Raw genomic sequence first — 14,937 nt, 5'->3', positions numbered from 1 at the left:
GCGGACAAGTCTTCCACTTTGGCAAGGTTAGCCTTCCCTCATCTCATTTGTCACCTTTGCAATTCAGCTGGAATTGACATAGAGGAAGACATCCTCATTGATGAGGACAAGCCCATCACTAATAAAAGGGTGGAGCACCAAGAGCATTCTATCCTCCTCCATGAAATTAGAGAAGACCAAAGAGTTATGAGAGAGGAGCAACAAAGGCAAGGAAGAGACATTGAGGAGCTCAAGCACTCCATAAGATCTTCAAGAGGAAGAACAAGCCGCCATCACTAAGGTGGACCCGTTCTTTAATTTCCTTGTTCTTTATTTTCTATTTTTTCGAAAATTATGCCTTATGTCTATTTATGTTTGTGTCTTTATTACATGATCACTAGTGTCTAAGTGTCTATGCCTTAAAGCTATGAAAATGAATCCATCACCTTTCTTAAATAAAGAGTGTTTTAATTGAAAAGAAAAGAAGTGCATGAATTTCAAATTTTAAAACAGTTTAATTATTCTGATGTGGTGGCAATACTTTTGTCTTTCTGAATGAATGCTTGAACAGTGCATATTTTTGATATTGTTGATTCATGAATGTTAAAATTGTTGGCTCTTGAAAGAATGATGGAAAAGGAGAAATGTTATTTGATAATCTGAAAAATCATAAAATTGATTCTTGAAGCAAGAAAAAGCAGTGAAAAGCTTGCAAAAAAAAAAGCGAAAAAAAAGAGAAAGAAAAAGCAAGCAGAAAAAGCCAATAGCCCTTTAAACCAAAAGGCAAGGGTGAAATAAAAAAAGGGATCCAAGGCTTTGAGCATCAGTGGATAGGAGGGCCCACAGGAATAAAATCCTGGCCTAAGCGGCTAAACCAAGCTGTCCCTAACCATGTGCTTGTGGCGTGAAGGTGTCAAGTGAAAACTTGAGACTGAGCGGTTAAAGTCGTGGTCCAAAAGCAAAGCTGAGTCACAATCTTAAAAGGTTCACCCAGTTATGTGTCTGTGGCATTTATGTATCCGGTGGTAATACTGGAAAACAAAATGCTTAGGGTCACGGCCAAGACTCATAAAGTAGCTGTGTTCAAGAATCAACATACTTAACTAGGAGAATCAATAACACTATCTGGATTCTGAGTTCCTATAGAAGCCAATCATTCTGAATTTCAAAGGATAGAGTGAGATGCCAAAACTGTTCAGAAGCAAAAAGCTAATAGCCCCGCTCATCTAATTAATACTGATCTTCATAGATGTTTTTGGAATTCATTGTATATTCTCTTCTTTTTATCCCATTTGATTTTTTTAGTTGCTTGGGGACAAGCAACAAATTAAGTTTGGTGTTGTGATGAGCGGATAATTTATACGCTTTTTGGCATTGTTTTTAGTATGTTTTTAGTATATTTTAGTTAGTTTTTATTATGTTTTTATTAGTTTTTAAATAAAAAATCACTCTTCTGGACTTTACTATGAGTTTGTGTGTTTTTCTGTGATTTTAGGTATTTTCTGGCTGAAATTGAGGGACCTGAGCAAAAATCTGATTCAGAGGCTGAAAAAGGACTGCAGATGCTGTTGGATTCTGACCTCCCTGCACTCAAAGTGGATTTTCTGGAGCTACAGTAGCTCAATTGGCGCGTTCTTAATTCCGTTGGAAAGTAGACATCTTGGGATTTCCAGAAACATATAATAGTCCATACTTTGCCCGAGATTTGATGGCCCAAACAGGCATTCCAAATCAGCTCAAGAATTCTGGCGTTTAATGCTAGAACTGGCACAAAAGCTAGAGTTAAACGCCCAAACTGGCACAAAAGCTGGCATTTAATTCCAAGAAAAGTCTCTACACATGGAAGCTTTAATGCTCAGCCCAAGCACACACCAAGTGGGCCCAGAAGAAGATTTCTGCATTAATTATTTATTTTTGTAACCCTAGGCTACTAGTTTTATATAAATAGGACCTTTTGCTATTGTATTTTTATCTTTTGATCATCTCGGAATCATGTTTTGATGATTGAACCCTCTTTGGGAGGCTGGCCATTCGGCCATGCCTAGACCTTGTTCTTATGTATTTTCAACGGTGGAGTTTCTACACACCATAGATTAAGGTGTGGAGCTCTGCTGTTCTTCATGAATTAATACAAGTACTATTGTTTTTCTATTCAACTCAAGTCTATTTCTTCTCCAAGATATTCATTCGCACCCAAGAACATGATGAATGTGATGATTATGTGACACTCATCACCATTCTCACCTATGAACGTGTGCCTGACAACCACTTCCGTTCTACATGCAAACAAGCTTGAATGCGTATCTCTTGGGTTTCTAATCTGAGATTGGAACCTTCGTGGTATAGGCTAGAATTATTGGCGGCCATTCCTGAGATCTGGAACGTCTAAATCTTGTCTGTGGTATTCTGAGTAGGATCTGGGAAGGGATGACTGTGACGAGCTTCAAACTTGCGAGTGTTGGGCGTGTGACAGACGCAAAAGGATCAATGGATCCTATTCCAACATGATCGAGAACCGACAGATGATTAGCCGTGCAGTGACAGCGTGCGTAGAACATTTTCACTGAGAGGATGGGAAGTAGCCATTGACAACGGTGATGCCCAACATAAAGCTTGCCATGGAAAGGAGTATGAATGATTGGAAGAAGGCAATAGGAAAGTAGAGGTTCAAGAGGAACAAAGCATCTTCATACGCTTATCTGAAATTCCTACCAACGAATTACATAAGTATCTCTATCTCTCTTTTTATTTTATGTTTTATTCATATTTTAATTACCGATTTTCCATAACCATTTGAATCCATCTGACTGAGATTTGCAAGATGACCATAGCTTGCTTCAAGCCGACAATCTCCGTGGGATCGACCCTTACTCATGTAAGGTATTACTTGGACGACCCAGTGCACTAGCTGGTTAGTTGTGCGAAATTATGACAAAGTGTGATTCACGTTTGAGAGCTCCAAGTCTTTGGCGCCATTGTTGATGATCACAATTTCGTGCACCTGTCTTCCATCAAACACTTGGTGTCCATCCCTTTGTATGACAAAAATGAAGTGACAATGTAACAACCCATAAAGCATCATCAATCATCATAGCATACCACATATTGCAAGAGAAACAAGTAAGACAAACCAACTCATCAATGCAAGAGCAATCCCCACTTTTAACACCCATAAGAAAATGAAAAAAAAAGAAAGAAAATCCAACAAACGAAGAAAACATGAATGGGAATCAACTAAGAGGAAGAGTAAGGGAATGTAACTAATGAATAGGAAGAAGAAAAAGAGAGAAATAAACAAGAAAAGAGATGAGTGGTACCTTGAGAAGGAGAGGAGAAATGGGGTATATAAGTGAGAGAGAAGGGAATGAGGGTAAAAGAGAGGTGTGGGACCGCCAGAGGTGGTGGTTGCCGCCGGTGGTGGCGGTTGAGAGGTGGTAGGAAGGTAGGAGAAGTGTAGAAGAGAAATGAAGGTAAGAAGAGGGGGGGGTTGAAAAGAGAAGGGCGCGCTCAAAAGCAATTGGGTCGCGAGACCGGCACACACACGCCATGCACGCGTGCGCGTGCATGGGCAGAAATCAGTAGGGGTGCGAACGCGTACAGTGCGCGTACGCGCGAAGCGGTGAAGTGCAGGTGTGCGCGCGAGCGCCAGGTGCCCTTGCGCGTGCATCTGAGTTGTGCTCTCAGCACAAATTGGGCACAACTTCGGCTCAACTCTCAGGAAAAAGTACCAGAAGATGAATTTTTACAATCAACGCGGACGCGCACGGTGCACTGGCGCGTCGATATGCATTTTGTTTGAGGTGCGCGTGCGCGCCAGGTGCGCGTATGCGCGAGTCGAGTTAGGCCATTGGCATGATATTAACCCAACTTGGGCATAACTCTCGGGAAAATGGCTCAGGATTGCATTTTGCAATATCGGCGCGGACGCGGCTAGTGCGCGTACGCGCGCTTTTGCGCAAATGGGCCATGGGCGCGTACGCGCCAGGTGTGTGCACTTGCGACTGTGGTTGTGCCTGGGGCTCAGAATTGGCCTAAAATTTGCACAACTCTCTGGAAAATGACCCAGGAGCTGCGAATGTGTATGGGTGCGTACGCGCATAGTGCGTGCACGCACGCCCCCCTCCTTTTTAGAGACATAAAGAATGCCTAATTGTCATGAATTTAGTGGTTAAACGAGCCAAAGGGGTCAAAAACACCCGAAACTCAATGTAAAACCCAAAGATGGGGTATTCTTCTACTACACAATCAATTCATCCTTTGAGAAATCAATGCAAATCTCTATGAACAAGTTATCTAAGGTATTCATAATCAAATCTAGCCAAAAAAACTATAGCAAAGCAATCTCAAAACAATGAAGAATTCAATAATTATATACAAAAGGGTGAAAAGGATAGATCTCACCATGGTGGGGTGTCTCCCACCTATAACTTTTATTTAATGTCCTTAAGTTGGACTTTCACTAGCTCATTGCTCCTCGCCAAGAGGTGAATACCTCAATCTCCTTGTTGCTCTTCATTTGCTCACCATGATACAACTTGAGACGGTGCCCATTGACCTTGAAGATATCTGGACTTGAGGGACGGCGCAAATGGTAATCCCCATAGGGTTCCGCCTTCTCTACTTGATATGGGCCCTCCCATTTTGACCTTAGTTTTCTGGGAAACAATCTCAATCTAGAATTGTAAAGGAGGACTAGATCACCAGCTCTAAATTCTTTACCTCGTTTGTTCTTATCATGCACGGCTTCCATTTTCTCCTTGTAAAGTCTAGAATTCTCATAAGCTTCAAGCCTCAAACATTCCAACTCCGCTAAGTGTAGCTTCCTCTCAACTCCGGCTCCACCCAAACTTGGATTGCACTCCTTGATGGCCCAATATGCCTTGTGCTCTATCTCCACCGGTAAATGGCAAGCTTTTCCATACACCAACCGAAAGGGACTCATGCCAATTGGCATTTTGTATGCCATTCGGTAGGCCCATAATACATCGGTGAGCTTAGCACTCCAATCTTTCCTATTGGGTTTATCAATTCTTTTCAAGATGCGTTTAATCTCCCGATTTAAAACCTCGGCTTGGCTGTTTATTTGTGGGTGGTAGGCTGTGGCTACTTTATGCATGATGCCATATTTCTTCATTAGCCCTTCCATTCTCTTATTACAAAAATGTGAACCTTGGTCGCTCACGATTGCTCATGGCGACCCAAATCTACAAATGATGTTATTTCTCACAAAGAAAAGGACCACATTAGCATCGTCCGTCCGGGTGGGTATTTTTTCCACCCATTTGGACACATAATCAACGGAAAGTAGAATGTAGAGAAAACCATTAGAATTTGGGAATGGCCCCATGAAGTCGATTCCCCACACATAAAAAATCTCATAAAATAGTATGGTTTGTTGGGGGATTTCATCCTTCTTGAAGATATTACCAAATCTAATACATTGAGAACAAGATTTACAAAAATGAGAGGAGTCTTTGAAAAGAGTTGGCCACCAAAATCCACAATCTAGGATTCTCCTTGCCGTCCTTTGAGGTCCAAAATGGTCTCCTCCTTCGGAGGAGTGGCAAGCTTCCAAGATTGAGTGGAATTCAGTTTGTGGAATGCACCTCTGAATTACTTGATCCGTCCCACATCTCCAAAGGTATGGGTCATCCCACACATAGTATTTGGATTCGCTTTTTAGCTTATCCCTTTGATGTTTGGAGAGATTAGGAGGGAAGGAGCGAGATACCAAGTAATTGGCAATTGGTGCATACCAAGGAATGGTTTCCGAGATTGCATGCAAGCCCTCAAAGGGAAAAGAATCATTAATAGGAGTGGTATCGCCTTTAGTGTGTTCAAGGCGACTTAAGTGGTCCGCCACTAGGTTTTGCGTACCACTCCTATCCTTAATTTCCAAGTCAAACTCTTGCAACAATAAAACCAATCTAATCAATCTCGGTTTGGATTCCTTCTTAGCCAACAAATACTTTAACACTGCATTATCCGAGTACACTACCACCTTTGAACCAAGTAGATATGCTCGGAACTTGTCCAAGGCAAAAACTATGGCCAAAAGTTCTTTTTCGGTAGTAGTGTAGTTGGATTGGGCTCCATCTAGTGTTTTTGATGCATAAGCTATGACATATGGAATCTTACCCTTGCGTTGTGCTAACGTGGCTCCCACGGCAAAATTAGAAGCATCACACATTATCTCGAATGACCGACTCCAATCCGACCCTTGCACGATGGGAGCTTGGCTCAATGCTACCTTGAGCTTATCAAAAGCCTCCATGCATTCCTTGCTTAGATCAAACTCAATGTCCTTTTGAAACAATCTTGATAGAGGCAATGCTACCTTACTAAAGTCCCTTATAAATCTTCGATAAAGTCCTGCATGTCCAAGGAAAGAATGGACTTCTCTCTCGGAGGAGGGGTAAGGCAAGCTAGATATAACATTAATCTTTGCTGGATCTATGGAAATACCATCCTTGGAAACAATATGTCCTAAAACAATCCCTTGCCTAACCATGAAATGGCACTTCTCAAAATTCAAGACAAGGTTAGTTTTAATACATCTTTCCAAGACTTTTTCAATGTTATCCAAGCAATGATCAAAACAATCACCATATACCGTGAAGTCATCCATGAATACCTCCATGCATTGCTCTAGAAAATCCGTAAATATGCTCATCAAGCACCTTTGAAAAGTTGCCGGTGCATTGCATAAGCCAAATGGCATACGCTTGTAGGCATAAGTTCCAAAAGGGCAAGTAAATATTATTTTTTCTTGGTCTTCTAGAGCAATGTGTATTTGGAAGTACCCCGAATAGCCATCTAGAAAGCAATAATGGGATTTACCGGATAATTGATCGAGCATTTGATCGATAAACGGAAGTGAAAAATGATCTTTTCTAGTGGCCGAGTTCAACCTTCGGTAGTCTATGCATACTCGCCAAGAGTTTTGCACCCATGTCGCTATGAGCTCCCCGCTTTCATTCTTGATTGTGGTTACCTCGGACTTCTTTGGCACAACTTGAACAAGACTCACTCATTCACTATTTGAAATGGGGTAGATGATGTCCGCCTCGAGCAGCCGGGTTACCTCCTTCTTGACAACCTTCAAAATGGTAGGATTCAATCATCTTTGAGGTTGTCTTATGGGTCTAGCCTCTTCCTCTAAAAAGATCTGGTGCTCACACACTTGGGGACTTATCCCCACTAGATCCGCCAAGCTCCACCCTATTGCCCTTTTGTTTTTCCTCAAAACACCTAGCAACTTCTCTTCATGTTGAGGATTTAGTTTCCTTGCTATAATCACCGGGAACTTGTGGGCTTCATCAAGGTATGAGTATTTTAGGTGGGGTGGCAATGGCTTCAATTCTAGCTTTTGCTCTTGGCTTGTCACTTGAACTTCTTCACTTGGGTCCTCACTATTTTCTTCAATCATATGTTTCTCATCTAGCTTTGCATAATGCACTTCGGCCACAATGTTGTCAATTAAGTCGCACCGGAATATGGAATGGTTCTCCGGTGGGTGCCTCATTGCTTCTTCTAGGCTAAAACTTACAACTCTCCCATCTATCTTAGATGAGTAGGTTTCCGAATGGGCATCCAACTTGAATCTAGAGGTCCTCAAAAATGGCCTCCCGAGTAGGATAGATGATGCCCTTTCGGATTCACTTGGTGGCATCTCAATGATATGAAAATTAATTGGAAATATCAAATCCTTGATGTTAACCAACACATCTTCCACAATACCCATCACGGTTATTATGCTCTTGTTCGCCAAGACAAACCTAGCCGCCGACCGCTTCAACGGTGGGAGCTTCAATACATGATAAACGGAAAGAGGCATAATGCTAACGCATGCACCAAGGTCACACATACAATCAATGAATTGGACTCCATCAATGACACAAGAGACTAAACAAGGGCCTGGATTACCACACTTTTCTGGAATGCCCCCCATCAAAAATTTTCAAAACCAATAACTTCATAATTTAGTCTTCTGTTCGAGTTTAGTTTCATATTTTAAGTTTGGTGTCAATTGCATGATTTTATTTTTCTTTCATTTTTTTCAAATTATATGTTCTTAGTTCTTTCCTAAACTTCAAGTTGTTCTTGTTTATTTTCCTTGTTTGATCATTAGTTTTTCCTGTTTTGTGTCTTTTCCTGTTTTTCTGGTGCACTTTCGAAGTATTAGTGTCAAAAGTATAAAAAATTTTATGTTTGGTGTCCTTTTGTTGTTTTTATTTTCTTAAAAAAATTTTCAAAAAGTGTTCTTGGTGTTCATCTTGACATTCAAAGTTTTCTTGTTTTCTTTCTTTGTTTTGATCTAAAAATTCTAAGTCTGGTGTCCTTTTGTTGTTTTTCTCTTTCCTTATTAAATTCAAAAATTAAAAAAAAATATTTTTTCCTTTATTTGCTCCTTATTTTCGAATTCCTTCCAAGTTAAAATTTCAATTTTAAAAATTTATCTTCTTAAATCCTTTTCAAAACAAATTTCTATTTTTAAATTCCCTTTTTTTTTTATTTTTTGAAAATCTTTTATAAAATTTTTCAAAACCTTTTTCTTTTCTTATTCATAATTTTTGAATTACTTGTCCCATTCTATTATTTTGACTGAAAAATTTTAAGTTTGGTGTTTCCTTGTTGAGAAAGTAAATCTTCAAGTTTTAAAAATCATATCTTTTTCAAATCTTTTCTTTTATTTAATTATTTTTACAAGTATCTTTAATTTTAAGATATATCTTTTTCAAAACTCCCTAACCACTTTCTCTCTCTTCATTTTTCGAAAACCATATCCAAAATTTTTCAAATCTTTTTAAAATTAAGTAGTCATCTTAGTATTCGATTTTTTTTTAGTTTTCGAAAATTATCTTTTATTTTCCAATTACTTTATTTTAATTCCTTTTTAATTCAGTTATTCTTAATTAAATAAAATAAAATAAATATTTTATTTGCAATTCATATCAATTCCCTTTTCTCCATCATGGACCTAAATGGAAATGAACAGTCCAGAAGGACTCTGGGGTCATATGCTAACCCCAGTACTGCTGCATACAGGAGTAGTATCTGTATACCTCCCATCAGAGCAAGCAGTTTTGAGCTAAATCCTCAGCTCATTATCATGGTGCAGCAAAATTACCAGTATTCCGGTCTCCCACAGGAAGAACCTACTGAGTTTCTGGCACAGTTCTTACAAATTTCTGACACAGTACGTGATAAGGACGTGGATCAGAATGTCTATAGATTATTACTATTTCTATTTGCTGTAAAAGATCAAGCTAAGAGGTGGTTAAACAACCAACCCACAGCAAGCATAAGAACATGGAAACAGTTATCAGACAAATTCTTGAATCAATATTTCCCTCCAAAAAGGATAACAAAGCTAAGACTGGACATCCAAGGCTTTAAACAAGAGGATAATGAATCCCTTTATAATTCCTGAGAGAGGTACAGAGGTATGCTAAGGAAATGCCCCTCTGAAATATTTTCAGAATGGGTGCAGTTAGACATCTTTTACTATGGTCTTACAGAAAAGGCCCAAATGTCTCTAGACCACTCAGCTGGTGGATCTATACATATGAGAAAGATAACTGAAGAAGCTCAAGAGCTCATTGATACAGTTGCTAGAAATCAGCACCTGTACTTAAGTAGTGAGTCCTCCATGAAAGAAGAGGCTAAAGCAGTATCCACTGAACTTAGTCCTCTAGAACAAGTTGCTGAACTCAATCAGCAATTGCTTTTTATAACAAAACAGTTAGCAGAATTTAAAGAGATGCTACAAGACACTGAAAAGGCTAACAAGAATATGGAAGCACAATTGAATCAGACAAGACAGCAGTTATCTAAATAGATAACAGAAGAGTGCCAAGCTGTTCATTTAAGGAGTGGAAAGACATTGAATGTTTCAACTCAAGGCAGCAGAAAGCCAAGAAAGGAACAGCTGACAGAGGATGACCAAACCACAGTCCAAAATCCCTCTGAGGACAGTAAGAGCCCATAGAGGAAGGATTCTGGCGTTCAAACGCTAGAAAACGGTAAGAAATTGGTGTTGAACGCCCAGTGGATAGCCAAGTCTGGCATCCAAATGCCAGAAAAGGGTGGCAATCTTGCTTTAAATGCCCATACAGCACCCAATTCTGGCGTTCAAACGCCAATGGGGGATCAGACACCTGCAAGTGCTGATAACAACCCCCTTAGGCAGGCCTCTCCAACCACTTCTGTAGGAAGTAAACCTGCAGCAACTAAGGTTGAAGAATATAAAGCGAAAATGCCTTATCCTCAGAAACTCCACCAAGCGGAATAGGATAAACAAGTTGCCCGCTTTGCAGACTATCTCAGAACTCTTGAAATAAAGATTCCGTTTGCAGAGGCACTTGAGCAAATACCCTCTTATGCTAAGTTCATGGAAGATATCTTAAGTCATAAGAAGGATTGGAGAGAAATTGAAAAAGTTTTCCTCACTGAAGAATGCAGTGCAGTCATTCTGAAAAGCTTACTAAAGAAGCTTAAAGATTCCGGAAGCTTTATGATACCATGCACATTAGAGGATGATTGTACCAATACAGCTCTATGTGATCTTGGGAAAAGTAACAACCTAATACCTGCATCCACTATCAAAAAGCTTGGTTTGACTGATGAAGTTAAACCAACCCGAATATGCCTCCAACTTGCTGATGGCTCCATTAAAATTTCATCAGGCGTAATTGAGGACATGATTGTCAAGGTTGGGCCATTTGCCTTCCCTACTGACTTTGTAGTGCTGGAAATGGAGGAGCACAAGAGTGCAACTCTCATTCTAGGAAGACCTTTCCTAGCAACTGGATGAACCCTCATTGATGTCCAAAAAGGGGAGATAACCCTGAAAGTCAATGAGGATAAGTTTAAGTTGAATGTTGTCAAAGCTATGCAGCATCCAGACACATCAAAAGACTGTCTGAGTGTTGATATTATTGACTCCCTGGTGGAAGAGGTCAATATGACTGAGAGTCTCGAATCAGAGCTAGAGGACATTTTTAAAGATGTTCAGCCTGATATGGAGAAACCAGAGAGAACAGAAGAACCTCTGAAGACTCCTCAGGAAGAGGAGAAGCCTCCTAAACCCGAGCTCAAACCACTACCGCCATCCCTGAAATATACATTTCTGGGAGAAAATGACACTTTTCCCGTGATCATAAGCTATGCTTTAGAGCCACAAGAAGAGAACGCACTAATTCAGGTGCTAAGGACACACAAGACAACTCTTGGGTGGTCTATAAGTGATCTTAAGGGCATTAGTCCAGCCAGATGCATGCACAAGATCCTATTGGAGGATGATGCTAAGCCAGTAGTTCAACCACAGAGGCGGCTAAATCCCGCCATGAAGGAGGTGGTGCAGAAAGATGTCACAAGTTACTAGAGGCTGGGATTATTTATCCTATTTCGGATAGCCCCTGGGTGAGCCCTGTCCATGTTGTCCCCAAGAAGGAAGGAATGACAGTGGTTTATAATGAAAAGAATGAACTGGTTCCTACAAGAACAGTTACAGGGTGGCGTATGTATATTGACTACAGAAGGCTCAATACAGCCACCAAGAAAGATAATTTTCCTTTACCATTCATAGACCAGATGCTAGAGAGACTAGCAGGCCATGAATACTATTGCTTTTTGGATGGCTATTCATGTTACAACCAAATTGCAGTAGATCCTCAAGACTAAGAGAAAACAGCATTCACATGTCCATCTGGAGTGTTTGCCTACAGAAGGATACCATTTGGTCTGTGCAATGCACCTGCAACCTTTCAGAAGTGCATGCTCTCTATCTTCTCTGATATGGTAGAAAAGTTTCTAGAAGTCTTCATGGATGACTTCTCAGTATTTGGAGACTCATTCAGCTCATGTCTTGACCATCCAGCACTTGTTCTGAAAAGGTGCCAAGAGACTAACCTAGTTTTAAACTGGGAGAAATGTCACTTTATGGTGACTGAAAGAATTGTCCTTGGGTACAAAATTTTGAACAAGGGAATAGAGGTGGATCAAGCTAAGGTAGTGGTAATTGAAAAATTACCACTACCTGCCAATGTTAAGGAAATCAGAGGCTTTCTGGGGCATGCAGGATTCTATAGGAGGTTTATAAAAGATTTTTCAAAAATTGCAAAACCTCTAAGCAATCTGCTAGCTGCTGACACGCCATTTGTCTTTGACACAGAGTGTCTGCAAGCATTTGAAACTCTTAAAGCTAAGCTGATCACAGCACCAGTCATTTCTGCACCAGACTGGACATTACCATTCGAACTAATGTGTGATGCCAGTGACCATGCTATTGGTGCAGTATTGGGACAGAGGCATAACAAGCTTCTACACATCATTTACTATGCTAGCCATGTTTTGAATGACGCATAGAAGAATTACACAACCACAGAAAAGGAGTTACTTGCAGTGGTTTATGCCATTGACAAGTTCAGATCTTATTTAGTGGGATCAAAAGTGATTGTGTACACTGACCAGGCTGCTCTAAAATATCTCCTCACAAAGCAGGATTCAAAACCCAGACTCATAAGATGGGTATTGCTTCTGCAAGAGTTTGATATAGAAATAAGAGACAGAAAGAGGACAGAGAACCAAGTAGCTGATCACCTGTCCCGGATAGAACCAGTAGCAGAGATGTCCCCTCCTCCTACTGAGATCTCTGAAACCTTCCCGGATGAGCAACTCTTTGCCATTCAGGAAGTACCTTGGTTTGCAGATATTGCAAACTATAAACCTGTGAGATTCATACCCAAAGAGTACAGTAAGCACAAACATTATCTTGCAGGCAATGTTGAGCAAGAATGCTGAAAACTGAGACTAAATTAAAAGCTCAGTAAAAGTCCAGCTAAAGACAGTAAAGAAGCGCTTATTGGGAGGCAACCCAATCTTATTTATCCAAGACAATTAATTTTTCATTTCATTCTCCATTGTTAGTTTATGTTTTTTTCAGGTTGATGATCATGTGGAGTCACAAAAACAGCTACAGATTTAAAGTGGAATCAAAAATAGCATCAAAAATAGCACACCCTGGAGGACAGGTTTACTGGCGTTTAAACGCCAGGTAGGATAGCAGAATGGGCGTTTAACGCCCATGCAGGCAGCATTCTGGGCATTAAACGCCAGAATGGGCAGCATTCTGGGCGTTTAACGCCAGAAATGGCAACATTCTGGGCGTTCAGAAAAACGCCCAGTAAAAAAGGATTCCTGGTGTTTAACGCCAGCCAGGGTGTCTGGCTGGGCGTTAAACGCCTAAATAGGCAGACAAGTGGGAGTTAAATGCCAGAATAGATAGCATTCTGGGCATTTAACGCCAGGATGACACAAGGGAGGTAATTTTGTTTCTAATTCGATTTTTTTCTTTAATTTTTCATGTTTTAATTCATAATTTTTTGCATCAAATATATTTTAAACTTTCATCTTTCAATTCTATTTTAAAAAATTAATAATCTTTCCAATTCTTTTTTTGATTCTATTTTTAATTCTTTTCAATTCCTTCCAAAACATTTTCAAAACTTACATATCTTTTCAAATTCTTTTCAAATCTTTTTAATTTTTCTTGTATACAGTAATAAGTTTTCAAAATTAATTGCATCATTCTTCTTCTACTCCCTTCTATCTTATTTTGCTCGAGGACGAGCAAAGCTTTTAAGTTTGGTATGGAAAAGCTCAGCTTTTTGCTTTCTGTAACCACTAATGGCACCTAAGGCCGGAGAAACCTCTAAGAAGAGGAAAGCGAAGGCAGTTGCTTCCAACTCTGAGTCATGAGAGATGGAGAGATTCAGCTCAAAAGGCCATCACTAGAAAGAGGATGGAGCAAACAAGAGAGCCCACTCATGGACCTCAACAAAAGCACTCCATTATCCTCCGTAAAATCAGAGAGGACCGAAAGGCCATGAAAGAGGAGCAACAAAGGCAAGGAAGAGATATTGAGGAGCTAAAGCACTCCATGGGATCTTCAAGAAGAAGAACTAGCCGCCATCACTAAGGTGGACCCGTTCTTTAATTTCCTTGTTCTTATTTTTTTGTTTTTTCGAATTCTATGCTTTATGTTTTGTCTATGTTTGTGTCTTTATTACATGATCATTAGTGTCTAGTGTCTATGTCTTAAAGCTATGGATGTCCTATGAATCCTTCACCTTTCTTAAATGAAAAATGTTTTTAATTGCAAAGGATCAAGAAGTGCATGAATTTCGAATTCTATCTTGAAATTAGTTTAATTATTTTGATGTGGTGGCAATACTTTTTGTTTTCTGGATGAAAGCTTGAACAGTGCATATTTTTGAATTTGTTGTTTATGAATGTTAAAATTTTTGGCTCTTGAAAGAATAATGAAAAAGGAGAAATGTTATTTGATAATCTAAAAATCATAAAATTGATTCTTGAAGCAAGAAAAAGCAGTGAAAAGCTTGCAGAAAAAGAAAAGAAAAGAAAAGAAAAAAGTGGCAGAAAAAAATAAATGAATAAATAAATAAATAAATAAATAAAAAGAAAGAAGAAAGAAAAAGAAAAAGCAAGCAGAAAAAGCCAATAACCCTTTAAACCAAAAGGCAAGGGTAAAAAGGATCCAAGGCTTTGAGCATTAATGGATAGGAGGGCCCAAAGGAATAAAATCCTGGCCTAAGCGGCTAAACCAAGCTGTCCCTAACCATGTGCTTGTGGCGTGAAGGTGTCAAGTGAAAAACTTGAGACTGAGTGGTTAAAGTCGTGGTCCAAAGCAAAAAAAAAGAGTGTGCTTAAGAGCTCTGGGCACCTCTAACTGGGGACTCTAGCAAAGCTGAGTCACAATCTAAAAAGGTTCACCCAGTTATGTGTCTGTGGCATTTATGTATCCGGTGGTAATACTGGAAAACAAAATGCTTAGGGTCACGGCCAAGACTCATAAAGTAGCTGTGTTCAAGAATCAACATACTGAACTAAGAGAATCAATAACACTATCTGAATTCTGAGTTCCTATGGATGCCA

General features: G+C 39.7%; 1 protein-coding gene across 1 annotated transcript; it reads right to left on the bottom strand.

The window, feature by feature from the left end:
- Window positions 1–4,438: 4,438 nt before the first annotated feature.
- On the bottom strand, window positions 4,439–5,125 carry LOC140176766 (uncharacterized). Its single transcript, XM_072208310.1, has one exon. It carries the CDS (start codon window positions 5,123–5,125, stop codon window positions 4,439–4,441), a length of 687 nt encoding a protein of 228 aa, XP_072064411.1.
- Window positions 5,126–14,937: the final 9,812 nt, after the last annotated feature.

The sequence above is a fragment of the Arachis hypogaea genome, chromosome 12, assembly GCF_003086295.3.
Source record: "Arachis hypogaea cultivar Tifrunner chromosome 12, arahy.Tifrunner.gnm2.J5K5, whole genome shotgun sequence".
Classification (NCBI taxonomy): domain Eukaryota; kingdom Viridiplantae; phylum Streptophyta; class Magnoliopsida; order Fabales; family Fabaceae; genus Arachis; species Arachis hypogaea.
The sequence above is the reverse complement of the archived record's forward strand: the minus strand, read 5'-3'. Positions and strand labels throughout refer to the sequence as shown.